This window comes from Limanda limanda, chromosome 23 (genome assembly GCF_963576545.1).
Source record: "Limanda limanda chromosome 23, fLimLim1.1, whole genome shotgun sequence".
Lineage (NCBI taxonomy): Eukaryota > Metazoa > Chordata > Actinopteri > Pleuronectiformes > Pleuronectidae > Limanda > Limanda limanda.
Genome location: NC_083658.1, coordinates 8,823,764 through 8,839,105, shown reverse-complemented (window position 1 = coordinate 8,839,105; position 15,342 = coordinate 8,823,764). Strand labels below are relative to the sequence as shown.

Here is a 15,342-nt window from a genome sequence, read left to right as displayed (position 1 = left end):
TTTTCTGTGTGTCAAGGCTGTTTTATCTATTGTATGAATATTATTTTGCCGTTTCTCTAGAGAGATGTACCCCTGTGTGGAGAACGACTCCTCAATGGGATGAACAGTATTCATGTTGAACTCCTCAAGTCTTATCAATCACTCTAAACCAGGGGTGTCCAAACTTTTTGTCCCGAGGGCCACATACAGAAAAAAATACCAAGGACTGGGCCACTCACGCCGCCACGCCCCCCTGCCCTGGATTGGACTGTTGACAGTCGCGTCGCTCAGGGCGGCGTGGCGTTCTGAGGGACAGCTAGCAAGTCAGCAAAGCAATTCACCGCGAGACCACTAGGTGGAGTAACGTTTTTTGTCGAAGACAACCTTAGAGACACCTTCTTTGTGTGTGGCAATCTTTGTCGACTGTTTATTACTTTTTCTGAAGGACAAATTTGTCCCTGATCTTTCTACACAGCTTTGTACACTCGTCGACCTGCAAACCGACGTCAGCCGAGATAAAAAATGACATTTAATCTCCTTTCAGGAATTACAGGTCTGTGTGTCCTTATATTTAGTCAGTGACGGGTTATACAAGTGGTCATACTTTCAGATCTCTTCTGCCAAGTGCTCTTCTATTTGGTCCATATCCGTTTTTCTAAATCTTCCTTGGTTTCTGCCGGTATTATGGGGCATGAAACCGGAAATATGACTCTGGAAAGGATGTAGTTAGCGGACCAATCACAGCCTTGCGGGCTCCGTGAGGCTTGCGTAGCTTTGTCGTATAGTTACAAAAATTGGTGAACGCCTGCAAGCACCAAAGAAGGAGCACGCAAGGGACTCTTGCGTGCTCCTTCTTGCATGTCTCTGAAAACGCAGAAGCATGCACCGGCCTCTCTCCTGTCGACGAAGCCTGGCCCCATAAAGCAAAACAAATTGTTTAAGTAAGTGCCTTTTGAGCGCTACTAAATTTTGAGTTTCAAAAAAAAAATTTTTTTTTATTTTTTTATACATTATATTTTTAGACATTGATGCGGGCCAATTAAAAATGGATGGCGAGCCGCAGTTGGCCCGCGGGCCGTAGTTTGGACACCCCTGCTCTAAACCTTTGGGTTCAGTATCTTGCCAAAGGACGACTCTGAATGTGGAGTATAGAGGAGCCAGGGATCGAACCACCTTCTGGTTAGTTGACGACCCGCTCCACCTCCCGAACCACAGCCGCCCTGTGACTTCTCACTCAATGACTTCTCATCAGTCAACAGAGACGTACACACGACTTCTCGTCAGTTCAGGCCAAAGAGAACCAAGAATATGTAGATTATTTAGTGCGGAGCCCTGTAGAGGCTTTATTGTTTAATATCCCTGCTTCCTTTTCCCTTTAATTAAACCCATCATTATTATAAAGGTCTTCAAGGTGATAGCGGGTGGGCTGGAAAGTGGGGAAGCACTTGCCATAGCATTTCCTGTTTGTGTCTGCGGGATACAAAAACATCCACTGGGCGCTCATGTCTGTGTGTTCACATAACTCCTACGTCCCTGTGATAAACCCAAACTCCTGCAAGTCTCACATCTGCTTGTGTTAATCCGGTTCTCATCTCCTTTTCTCTCTCTCTCTCTCTCTCTCCCTCCTCCACTGCAGGAAGCTACCGTTGAAGGAAGAAAATGGAAAAGAGTCTCTCAAGCCGGATACGATTGAAATCAAAGTGCACAGTGACAACAGCCTCCGACCAAAGCCTGACGACAGCAAGGCGTAAGGACGCGAGGAGAGAGAGGAGGAGACGGGTCGGTCGCCCTCGCCACCAAAAGAACATTCGGATCACGAGACCAAAACCCAGAGAAACTACAACACTGGCAAATAGTGGAGTAAAATACCATATCTGTTTATAACGATGCCCTGAACGGAAGGCATGTGTAAATACAAATAATAGAGAGAAAATAGAAAGGAGGAAAGGGTCAACCTTTTCGACCCCCCCCGAGTGATAAATGTATCATGTTCTTGTAAAACATGGCGTCAGTGGAAGGCTCTTGTTTCTCAATGATTGTAGATTGTTTTTTTGCTCGTCTCACTTTTTGCAGTGTGTTTTAAAGTTGTTTTCTCCATTTTATTTTTTTTCCCTTTTTTAAACGGTCATGTCGTAAAATGGCAACGCGTCACGTCGTCACCAGCCCCCCCCCAAGCCCACCGCAACTCGTCAGACTCCTCACGCAAAACCCAAATGCGCTCGTATAGTAGTGTGCCCCCTTTTGGTCTGTTGGAGCAAACGCTGCTTGACATTACGATGATTTAAACCCGGTGTCCTTAGCGCCACACTTCAGTTTCCTGTTTTCTTTTTCCTGCTCGTTGTGTTTCAGGCGAGCTGGACTTCAAAAAACAAAAAGGCGAAAGGCTTTACTTCTCCCTGGGGCCATTTGTAACATTTTAAACGTTTCCTCGTCGTGAATTATTAAGAAGAATCTGGGCTTTATCTGATGGTTAATGTCGTCTGAAAAAAAGGGCTGTTGTGGGTTGGAGTTTGTGTTGCGGTGGAAAATCTGAGAAAACACAAAAATCGGAAAAATAGTCTAGTCGAGTGTTGCAGCCTGTGACACAACACACGTGCACTGATGTCAGCGTTTTGCATCGACAAGAAACATCCAACGACGACAATGTGTGTGTTTCTCATGTGTTTTCAATCTGCTTTCTGAGGGTTTGACTGAACTGCCAGCCAACGTGCACTTTGGTACACAACTTGGAAAAAAAAAGAAGACAGACGTCCCCACAATTACTCTGAATGATGTCGCGTAATCGTTTCTATATGTAGAGGGCAAAGAGAAGCCGAGGATCCTCCTGGGAAAGAATCCGACATGTTGATGATTTGCTTTTTATCTCTTTTCTGTCTCACATTTCCTTTCTTGGTTTTTTTCTCTCAGTCTGATCGCTGTTCTCTCTGATGTTGTCACGTGTTGTACATAGGTGGGAAAAAAAAGAATATTTTACAAAGCTTTTATGTAAATATACCCTAAAGGATGTCTTCTTTCTTCTTTTTGTTTTCAAAATGCAACAGGCTTTTTTCTTTTCTTCTTTTTTCAGGCGAAAAGCTGCTTTACTTTTACTTCCTTCTTACGTTGTGGTTTGGTCAGACGTTCAGTGATGGTGTAATATTTGCTTTTTTATATCCATTTACTTTCCCTTAAGAAATCCCGCGCCCTAAGGCTATTTCACGGCAGTAATTATGGCATTAGTGTGCCTTCTTTTCTTTTTTCTCCTCCACCCTTGTGGCCCAATCCCGCCGCAGCACCGTCAACCATCAAACTAACTTTTGATTGTCACGTTGCTGCTTCTTTTCTTTCTTTTTTCTCCCCCTCTGCCACCGAATGACTTTTAATCGTGACGCTGTGAATTCCTGGAAATGTAGTTGTAAGACTGTGGGTCGTAGTCGCCAACACTGGACAGAAACCGACGTGTGTTTAACTACCTAGTGCAACTAGATGTCAGGTCCACGCCGCGAGTTCAATCCGGCTTCACCGCCGTGTAGCGTGCAGACATGCGTGAGTGGCTGAATACACTTGTCTAAATGAATCAGGTCGCATGTATGTCTGTGGAATGTATCTGCACGTACTGTAAGTCAGTCTGTGAGTGTGTGTGTGTGTGTGTGTGTGTGTGTGTGTGTGTGCCCACTTTTCACAATAAGAGTCTCTCAATTCCTAATAACCCAGCCGAAATCCCAATATCTTGCCGTTGTATTTGGTTTACGATTCACCTGTTGATTTGTGTTCATTATTTATATTCGACCCTCTCCGGCTACCTGAGGCGTTAGCCCTGCGAGTCGTACGTGAACGTGCCCGAGGCGTGAGTACCCGTGTGCGGTGGGGGGGGGTCTCTCCTCCAGTGTGGCGAGCTCTCACGCCGAGTTTTGGAGTGCACTCCGATGGCTAGAACCTTGCTTCTCGACAGTGATTAATTCCCCCCGGGGTGCAGCACTCCGCGCGCGTGTCTGCGAGGCCCACTGCCGCCACTGCTCCCCCCCCCCATCTTGACTCCACTGGTTTTGATCTTCGGCCCCTCGTAGCGCCGGCTCTGTTCCCTCGCGGCGAGCCCTTGTACCCGCACATCTCAAACGGATGGTCCTGCCATGTTACGATGACTGTAAATACGGGAGCACAGTGCCTGGAGGCTTTACGATTTGTACATGTTCTTTTGTATTTGAATATGAGTCTAAACCCCCCCACCCCCTCCCCCCCTCTCCCTTTACCCTCACCACCCCCTCTCCCCTTGTCCCCTCCCTCTCTGTCTCCTCCACCATGCCTTTTTCTCTGTAAAGGGGGTAATACAGGTGTGTTTGAGCTCAGTGTACAGTATGTGTCCCCTTGGTCCCCACCCCCACGTCCCCTCAGACTCCCCCCCCCCCCCGCTGAGTTTGCTTTGTGCAGGAGGTGGATCTATTGATGTCTCTCTGTACGTACCTGTGGAACACGTGTGACTCCTGTCATTTTGCCGCTGTAAATAAACATGTCCTGTTAGAAGAGAGTGAGACGCGGTGGTTTGTGTGCTTTTCATTCGGGCCCTCTCCAGCCCACGAGTGGAGATCCTCCGGGATGATTATGGGATTGTTGAGCTGTAGCTGCTACCAGAGGTAATAACTCGGTGCAATATTTGTCCGTGAATGTGCCTGTTCAAAATTCCTGATGATGCTTTAACCCAAAAGTGGATGAAAGAGCCAAGAATTGCAGCGACAAGGACATTCAGGCAGTGCACAAGAGTAATTACAGTTTTCAGTTAGATTTTTATGAAACGTCCAGGGAGACTGTGGCTTCTAAATATCTTAATTATTTATAACGGACAACGCTTACACACACATCCAGAAATATTTTAAGTGTGCATTAATCATCTGTCCCAAAACTATCTAACTAATGCATCTTTCATTCTCTTCTGTTTAAAATAGCCTTAACACTGATTTTTCTTTTGCAAACATCCATTAATAATATAGATGTATTCGTGTTAAGAAGTCCAGAGCTCGCCAATGACTCGTGGGATCCTTGTTCAAACTGTGAAATGAAAAATTGGTGTGAGTTTCTCTCATTCTCAGCTTCCTGGGCGTCTCTCTGGGAGGTGACGAATGAGGCTGACCCCTCGGGAAACGATACAGTCACAAGATACTGCTACTGGGTGAACGTTTCATTCTAATCCCCGGCATTGTAATTGTAGTCATTTTAGTCTGGTGCAGCCGTGTGATAAAGGCTGACAACTCCACAAAGGCACAACTTTAATAGCTTTTAATTTTTCTCCCGCTGTCGAAGGCAGTGGAGCTCATTTTTTCCCCCCCGAGGACAGAGAGCTATTTTCATCAAGGTCATTCCTAAACCTAGATTACTCCATCTTTTTTTTTTTCTTTTTTTTTAATAGTAACTGTGCTGCATCTAAATCTGGCCTCCCTTCCTTGAAACAGTCCAAGAGCTTTTAATGATAACACACAAAAAAAACACAGAGAGACGGAGGAGCTCTGCTCAAAGGAGGAATTAAAACAATTCCGAATGGCACGGAGGAGCCGAGGTGTTTCCTTAACAAAGCTGCCCCCTCTTCATCGCTCATTTGAAGTCGGCAGATAATGTTTCTCACACGTCTCCCCCCTCCCACGCGAGGGAGGGGGGGAAACAGCGGGCCGCCTGTTGGATCCTGGCTGCAAGGGCCTCTGTTAACAAGGGGAACAAACTCTCAACTTCATCGCCCACAGGGGCTCAGAGGAAGTCTGCACATCAAACACTGGGTCTCATTTGGATGGGAGAGATGCAGAAAGGAGCAATATTGTCTGATACTATTCGCTGATTGCTATTTCTTACACAGGAAGTTAGACAAACAGCAAGTGTGTGTCGGACCACACGCCACAGGAACAGATAGCACAGTAAGCCTGCAGGTAATATTCCTCCGCTTAATCTGTCCGCGTGCAGATACTCCCATGACACCCCCGCCCGCCTTAATCCCAACTACCAGAGAAGTTGTGGGAAGTCTGGGAAATAAAATCTCCCCGCGCCAGTGTTGAAGTTTCTCTCTCTCAAGTGGGCACGCAGAATTCCACGCGAGCAATCATCAATTCTGAAATGTTGCCAACATGCGAGTGGGGTGGAGCTTTCCACAGAGAGCAGTGCAAACCTCTCCCATCCCACCACACCATGCTTCCTTAATCTGCCTGATTCCAGACTCTCCCAGCAGGGGGCCGTCCCTCCTCTGTGGTGACTGCATGGGGATGGGAGGCAGCAGGTGTTAAGCAGGGATGAATTTATCATAAAGCACAATGACACAATTCTTCCTCCTGCAAGTAAAGTTGTGAAGTTCTCGTGTTTAATCTTAGTTGCAATGAATTTCCCTCCAGATGTTTTTGAAGTATTTGAACACTTGCATCATGCACAATTATGATTTGCTTGATATTTGGAGTGAGACGCTTAAAAAGTTTGCACAGCAATTCATGAAAGAAGTGTACAAAGTCTCTAGAGAAGGGATTTAAGGATGACTATATAGTTTCCTGTACTCGTCATGCAATATTATAATTTTTATTATCATAGTTGCACAAGTCGGCAGTCACCTGTGTCCGTACAATCGCCACACATCTCTCCACATCTAAAAATTAATCTAAGTGTAGTTGGTATACTGTAGGACTGAGCATATTTGAATTAGCGGATCCATACTGCACGATGCACTGGGAGAAGATGAGTGCAAATCAGATGAAATGGGCTCAGGAGGAAAAGAAGGACAAAAGTATTGCGAGGTAACACAAAAAGTACTGCAGCAGAACGCAAAGTGTTGTGCGATAACACAACTCATGTTGCTAGGGGAAGTATCCTCAAAAAATGATATTTGTGACCCTTCAAGGACTCCACAGACGTGAAAAATCAGAGGAGAGAAGAAAAATACTGTCATCCACTTTATAGAAAAACTGTTTTAAAGGGGGAAATATTTATTTTGCATAAAATATGGTCACACAGTCATCACCAGTTATTTCAATATATGACTTGTCAAAACAATATCCGACTTTAAGTTATAACCAACAACATTCATGACTAAATATTCCTGCATATCTGACTCATGAGCAGATTCCTGTCGCTGGGACTGAGAGACCTTTCCTCCCTGTATCTTCTATCCTCAGCTTTTTTCAGTACACTCAGGCAAACGCAGGTTCACTTCTAGCAGCATTTCTATGAAAACCATTCACGTCCACGTTCATGTGGAGCTTCAGCTCAATGTGCCAGAACAGGACTTCTCCCTGAATTCAAAATCTGCCACATTCAATATAACCACATCAAGAGGAGCCGTGCATTGGGCAACTGGTGTTTCTGAAGATGTCGAGATTATTCACGACTTTTGTGTGATGTTTTTCTTCCGGGCGAGGTCGGGAACTCGCTTTCGGAGCAGCTCGCACAGGAAGTGCTGCTCTCCGGAATGAAACAAAGTCACACGACCTCTATTCTTCTTATTAAAAGCAACGAAACATCAAGTGATAAAACAGCCCTGGCGCTATCGCTTCCTTTTTGTCCCAAACAAGCGAGACACTGCAGGGGAACTGAGACACAATCCAGATGACAAATGAGAGCTTTGCGGCTGCTCGCACGTTCAAGGACACGCGGCGAGGTTTTTCCAAGGGAGAAGGCCTAAATTACTCCAGGTTGTAACTCTCTCCGAGTGATGCAGCGCCTCAGAAGAGACTCGGCGTGTCGAGCTCGGGCGAGGAGAGGCCTTTTGATATTCAGCGCAGACACGGGTAAATACATTAAGACGAAAATCCTGGTCACTTTATCTCTCTGTGCTGTGATATGTGGCTCTTTCATTATAAAGCTCTGAGCTACAGGAGAGCTGAGCGGTGAAATACCTTTTTTTTTTACTGCTGGATGAAAGTAAAACGTGCTTGAACAACGGAGAATTTTAAGTGCACTACTTTAATGTTTTTACTCGGCTGCCGTCAGAATGATTGGAATCCATGGCGACTAGTCACTAATAAGCAGTTATTCATCCAAATAGTTCAATGTCGTGCTTTCATTTCTGCAATTAAAAGCCATTGTGAGTTCTGTTCAAATGACTCATGTGACACAAATCAAGGTTTCATACCCAAAGAAAAGAGTAACAAGTTGCAACTTGGTGTGTGTTATTTCAAACTGGGCCTGCCACTGGGTGAGTTTAAAGGAAAAAGCCTTGGATAGTTCTCACACAATTACATCACCAATAAGTAATGGTTGGTGTATTATGTTACAATCAAATTCTTTGATTTCTTTGCCTTTGCTGACACTGCTGTGCAGGACAATCAACCACATTTTATTGTTTAGCAAATAGTCACAATTCACAATTTGTTTCACAGGGTTTAGTTGTGAGATCATTTGTCCTTCAAGGATCTGGATCCCATGAGCCTTTAACTTGTCCACGTCCCATCCACTAACATGGAAGAGGTGGGATTCATGACATGAACTGACATGCCGGCCAGAAGATGGCGCTCAAGATGCTTTGGCCTTTTCCTCCATCATAATGGGAAAATGGCCTTTCCTCAACTTCCTGTTCAAACAGGAAATGCATCATCAATGAGGAAGTGAGTCTCACAACCTTAAAAAACACAGGTAAAAGAAATGAAATGATTGCTCTTCTAACTTGTACCCGCTCAGTTTATTATTGTTGTTAGCCTAATAGCTTAGAAGTTAATTGAGGTACTAACTGAGGAGCTAACTGATAGACACAAGCCACTTGGCTGCAGCCGGTCCACTCCAATTCCAAACCACACTTTAGTTTTCAGACATTTGAAAGTCACCAAAGGTTTGTTCACCTCTAAATGACTCAGCTCCTCTCCAGCTTGTTGTTTTGAAAGCGAATTAGCCACAAAGCTCCATTAAAGACGACTCATGTCGGCTAATCGCTGCCGTTCATTACTTGTGGGATTAATGAGTTCAAGATCACGTGCATCTCATTTTGTGTTTGTTTTTTTAGGGACTTAAATGGTTGATTTAAGTTTGATGACTGTGTTTTTTATTTATTTTGTACTCGTGTGCTCAGGTTCGTTGAATGTGCTGAATATATGGAGGATTAAAGTCTCTGTAACTAAGTCTCTGTCATCATTAACCACCACATGCATACAGGTAACACACACACACAGACACACACTACTGTATGACTTGTATCACTTGTGGGAGTTGGAGACATGTTAATGACTTTTGATTAGTCCCTTAGTAATCTTGCGGAAATGCTAAGCAATTGAATCCAATTTGCAATTTGCCCTTTATTTATGTAACTCAAAGTGGTCTGTATATTCTGTTTGTTTTGCTTTAAGTCCCATTAGTGCTCTGATCGCTACAATAATCTGAATAACACAATACCATGTAAGCAGCATTTTCTGACGACCTGGAATTTAGAGCAAGGGATAATCAAATTGAGACATGTGGAGTATTCTGATCTGAGCCAAGTGTAGACGTGCACTTTTTGCGTTGTAACAGAATTTAGCTGAATTTCTGCCCATGTAAATAGTCAATATCAGTGAGTCCACCATTTTTGGCTTTTCGAGTAAATCACCTCAACAGTAAAACTCCTCTCAATGTGCCGCAGACATCCATGGAGCCGAGAGGATGGATCCAAACTTCTCTGTTGATCGCCTCGACTCGACGTGGCCTCGAGCAACGGGAGACATTCAGGATATTTTTAGGTACTGCTCATGATGTTGTGTCTTGTTTTATTTGTCAGATCCATGACTCAATACCTTTGCAACCAAAGACGGCCCAATCAGCCTGTTATGAGGATTTGAACGTGTTAGTTCAAATCCCCTCTGTGCCTAAGATCAGAGTCAGATCTGATAACATGCTCAATGCTTTACGGCCCAGTGCTGCAAAGTAAAAAAACTCAATAATCATGATGATTTTCGTCAACCCACCCCATAAGTTAGGATCTCTGTGGTTACCTTGAACAAGAGCCAATCGGATCTTTCCCTTATCCTAATATTATATCTGTTTCTTCAACAAGATGATATTCACAAATTAACAGAATTTTAAAATTTTTTTAAGCTTATAAGGAATAATTTGGAAACACAATGAGGCTTGGATTGATTTTCTTGTTTGGCCTGATGTTGTTAATTATCCCCGGCAAACCTTGATCGTCTAATTTGGCAACAGAGTTGTTGAATGATTGTCACGTTGTCCCTGGCAACATCCAGGGGAGCGTGCTGAGGCAAGTAGATAAAGGGACGCTGGATGTCTGAGAGAGTTGGAAGTGCTCAGAGAAACTTAATGTAATCACGTAATTGAAGGTAGTGCAGCAGTCTAATATATGTGTTTATTGTATTCAATTTTTAATATTAAATTAAACATTTCCAAAAATAATAACGGGTACATTTCAAGCTTACTGCTGTGCTATACTCACAATGTTTCTAGAGTAAATTCACTGAAATCAACTTTTTATTTGATTAGAGACTGTTTTGGCTTGCAGTTGCAGTCCCTCACCGGTAGGGGGTGCTGCAGCCCCCTCGGGACCTCTACATCCAACATCGTTGAGGAGATAACGAGATCGTCCACCTCCCCATTGGTCTGGTAAGCAAACTGAAGGGAATCTACAGCAACCTGTCCCTCCAGTATTTCCATATGACTTTAGTGCTGCCAGTGTGAAGTTATTGAGAGGTCTTCTGAGGTACTTGTACCCAGCAGCAGTATTCTTCCCTGACTCGCCATCATGCAGTCACTCGTGGTAGCGTTTTTATCTCTTTGGAGGTTTTGAGTCGGGGGGGGGGTCGGATCGGTTGAGTTGGGATTTCAGGCGTCTGAGAGGGTGTGAGGACTTTGTGAGAGAGCACAGCTGGGGATGCCCTGCTGTACCCGCTGAAAATCACATTCAGCTCGACTGCCCTGTCTAGGCCGCCCGCCCCCCCGCTGTCTGTTTTTGATGTCGAAGTCTGTAATGCGCTTCACGCCCGTCCACACTATCCCTTATAGTGTTCTCCTGGAGTTCACTGTCTGGAGGAGTCCTTGCACTCCCGCGGGCTTCCCTTGAGATCACGCTGGAGTAAGATGCTAAAGCAGTGGAGTGCTCTTTTAAACATAGAACTACAACTGTACCGTAGTATACAAGTACCGAGTGCAGAAGTAGCAGTCCATTGCACAGTAACTCCTGAGTTTCTTATACTGGCTGCGAAGGAGGCTGTGTTTTCACATCTATCTGATTGTCAACAGGATTACGAAAAAACTATTCAAGAGATTTTAATTGAACTCGTTGTAAGGTTGGACATGAGCTGAGAAAAAATCCATACAATTTTGGTGGAGATCGATGATTTTTTATTACATTTTCACATATTTCCTAGCGAATCATTTATGGATCTTAGTGAAAAACATATTCTTCTGCATTAGAAATGATGTGCTTTATTTTGTTGGCTTTGCTACAGGGCTTGATTGAACTTAACAGGACTGTTGAACCTTCCCCGGTAGTATGCGCTTTAATGAGTGAGTTCTAGTTGCCTCTGCCAAGGAGGTTATGTTTTTGCCTGCATTGGTTTGTTTAATAATTGGCAGGACGACTCAAAAAAGCTTTTCACTTTATTTAACATTGTGAGCTAGGACGTTTCTCACATTTTCATTGATTTCTCAGAGTAAGTCATGGATCTTAATGAGAAAATAATCTGGTGGGTTTCAGGGTCTGAAGTTGAACTAGAAGAAGGGAACAAAAAAGAAAAAAAGGCCCTCCAATCAAATCGTCCAATTTACATTCATGTTTTATACATTTAGCGAATTCAGTGGTTTTTTTTACTGAAGAACACTTTACACTCGACTGATGCTGCAGGGATTTGACGTTTGCTTCCAATTATGATGGTATCTCTCTTCCGACCATGCCATCCTGCTAAGCACACACTTTGGACACATATCAGCAGAACATGTGTTACAGTGTCCCCTTAAAGCCCATATAGGTTACAGCCGTCTGCAGGAGGCGCCACACACAACTGAGCAGAGCCTCCGGACAGAATTCTCACCCAATAATTGAGTGCATCGCGGGGTAAATGTCAAACTATTTGCAAGCCATTCTCGAGCCGTGGCATTCTTCTCTATTAGCCTAATGTGGCGGAGTTACTCCTCTCGGCTTTGTGCAAATTCATATTGGATTTTTATTAAAACTCCAACCAACAGTAATAGATGTGCCTCTGGGGTAGCTTTAAAAATCAATTTGCTAAACAGCACAAAATCAGCCCCATAATTGTCTCCTTGGACTGCATTACCCATCGCAGGTGATTCTCATTCGGACATGAGTAAACTTTGCCTCGCTGAGCAGGACTCTGGCTCACTTCTGACTCTGGCTCACTTCTGACCCCTACCCCCCCCCCCCCCCCATTACTATAACGACCCAAACAGATAAACCGGATCCTGTGCACGCCGCTGACAGGAAGCTCAGAAACGCAGATCCTGCCTGTCAAATGGCCCTCCGGCGATTCCTGCTGCTAATGAAGTGAAATATTCTGGCATCTGAATCCGGGATAGAGCTGTACACTTGGACACATGAATATGAATACAATCGGCTCGACTTGGCTCATTAATGAGGCAGGGAGAGCAACCAGCAGACAGGATTAATTAATTACAGAGTGACATTTATGGATAATAACCTTCTGGTGGATATCACGGCTAATGAATATGCATCAGACTATCAAAGGGGAAGCATCCAGCCAAGATTAAATATCTATATTCAGATCCATGATAGGGTTACTACCGCGTCTTCTGAATCGGCAGCACATCCTGATTTCAGAGCATGTGTTGCTTTCAATGATTTTTCATGACTTGCCATGTGGTGAGACGTCAGAGCTGCCTTCAATTAGGACTGCTGCATGAACACAGCGACAGATTTAAGCTTTTGCGTACAGATTATAGCTGAAAGTGAATATTCTGAAAGAGTGTGTGTGAGATTCAGTGTTTCAGTATTTTGAATCCTGCATGAAATGATCACAACTGCAGTGACATAACCCTATGATCCATGTCTGCAGCAGATTTTGAGGGCATACGTGTTAAATGTTTAGTTGCTACCGTCAGTTTTTTTTTTCATTTTAACATTGTTGAGCAGTTAGCAGCTAAAGAGCCACATATTTTTCCCTTGAGAGTTGCTGGAGCCCAATGGAAGAACTCACTTCAGGCCGAGTTAACCACGATTCACGACCCAAATAATCATAATAATGAGCATTAATCGGAGTAGAAATCTGCTAATTAAACATGGTCGTCACCCATGTTCGTCTGGGGGACAGCTGAGTCGAAGGAAAGGCTTGTTGACATATTAAGCCGAGAATTTTAATCTCTCCTCCAGTTCCTGCTGAGGGACAGGACGCGTTAACCATATTATCACCTGTAGAGCAAGTTGTCGCACTACGTGTTTGTTTTGTCTGCCTTCCTCCTCATGAGATCATGTCAGGGAGGTGATGTGTATAATCCTAATAATATCCTGTAGTGTATGATGGCCCATTGTTATTAAATCTCATGTGCAAGTTTACTTTATGATGAACTAAGAAGGTGATAACAACAATTATGTTTAAAGCCTGTCGACTGCCCCCAAGTGGCCAAAAAAATCACTTCTCACTGGCGGCAAATTCAAGCTAAAAGACCTGCAAACATACTAAAATATTCCTCTTCAGATCAAAACTATGATCTAATACACACGGCAGAGGAATTGCATTATAAGACACATTCTTGTTATTCTTTGCAAGTCCTTCTTGTTTTTTATTTTTTCCTGCTGCCCGGCAACAATGATGTAAACTTATTTTAATACAGGATGATGTTAGGGGTGTGTAACGTGGAAAAATAATACACGCTCAACTTTTAGGGTTTATGGTTTTATCAGTTTAACATTAAATGTTGAATTTATTTCCTGAACTACAGAGAGGAGCACTTCCAGTAATGCATCTCTGCCGCGGTACAGCACATAATTAACCATCACAGAGAGGCAACACCTTGTCACTGCAGCAGATGTGTAGATAAGCTCATGAAAATGTTCATTACTTGTAAGACAGTTTTTCTAACACTGGTCTTGACTGAACTCCCCGGCTGAACGTTAATGTGATACCCCAGTGGGTCAAACTAATCAAATAGTCATAATTAATAGGATTATAAAATATGAGTGTGCTACAACACATCCATTAAAAATCCCTGTGTTAGGATCATCATTCTGAAGTTCATCGTTGTGGGGTCCAGACTTTTAAAGTCAACTGGACATTGCATTTAAAAAGAAGGGAGGAGAGGGGACCGACCTGCTTCACACCAATGACCCTCTGCAAATGATGATTGATGGTGTGCCCCTTATCTCTTTGTCTCCTTCCTCTGCTGTATCAATCACTTCGAAGAACTAATATGAAAAGATGAACATTGTTCTGTGAGTCGGATCGAGGTTAAATGACAGAATATGCATCAAACTGTCCAAATGCCAAACCATATTTCTTAGGAGCTATTCATTAAGGCTGAAGAAAAATAAATATCCAGGTGACTTCACTGATTTAACTTCACGATGGCTCAACTGACAATTTGAATTGTTTTCAAAATAAAAGCTCTGAAAGTGAAATGGCATGGATCATTGTGAAGGTTCTCAAATATGCCATCACTCTTGAAATAATTTCCGACACGGCCTCAAAGTTTCTCGGGCCTGGCTGAATGCGCAAGGGCAGTACACACACTCACATTTAACTATCGGTGAATGTACTTGTAAAAGAATAGGGTCAGCTTAAGCCTTCCGATCAGCTTCAGTCCTCTGAGTGCAGTGGGAGATTGGACCATCTTCAAAGGGGGAGGGGGGGAGCTTCCGGTGCTTTGAGAGATGAAGGAATTGGAAATCTGTCCTACACCCTGCACTCCACAACATCCTGTGAAGGTTCAGTGATGTTTTGATGTAAGGATCAGGAGGGTGGCAGACAGCTTTTCCTTCATCTCGCCGCTCGTGAAACCTCATTTCTTTCCATTGACACAGATGTCTGCATGTTGAAAGCGGTATTAGAAATCACTCGTATAGCGGGTTGTGTGTCTTAACGTGATGGTCTGAGACGCAAGACGGTTGAGGATGATCCCTGATGGTGCTCCCGTCCAGTTACGTAAAAATCGTAGGTTTTAAAGGTTCAGTGTGTACGATTTAGTGACATCTAGTGTTGACGTTAAATATTTCAGCTGAATACTCCTCACCTCACCCTCCTTTAGTTTGTCCGGTCTGGGCTACTGTAAAAAAACATGGCAGCCTCCGCAGAGAGAGCTCACAGACTTCATATTAGGTCATATTAGTTCTGATATAATAAGATTTGTGACGTCTCTATAATCAAGTCCAGTACATACTGTAAATGGACATGGACAAAACTAAAAAATACACTTTATTGAATTTTTTCTCAATGATGGTTTCTTTTATTGTCACTGATGTTTGTTGAGGTTATTGAA

General features: G+C 43.6%; 1 protein-coding gene across 1 annotated transcript in view; it reads left to right on the top strand.

Moving 5' to 3' along the window:
• LOC132996861 (neural cell adhesion molecule 2-like) overlaps window positions 1–1,730 on the top strand; it is a gene marked incomplete at its 5' end in the record, with an annotated part of 75,087 nt that extends 73,357 nt beyond the window's left edge. The window contains one exon of the mRNA XM_061067226.1: window positions 1,616–1,730. Within this exon, the coding sequence (XP_060923209.1) occupies window positions 1,616–1,730 (115 nt within the window). The remainder of the gene's footprint in view (window positions 1–1,615) is intronic.
• Window positions 1,731–15,342: the final 13,612 nt, after the last annotated feature.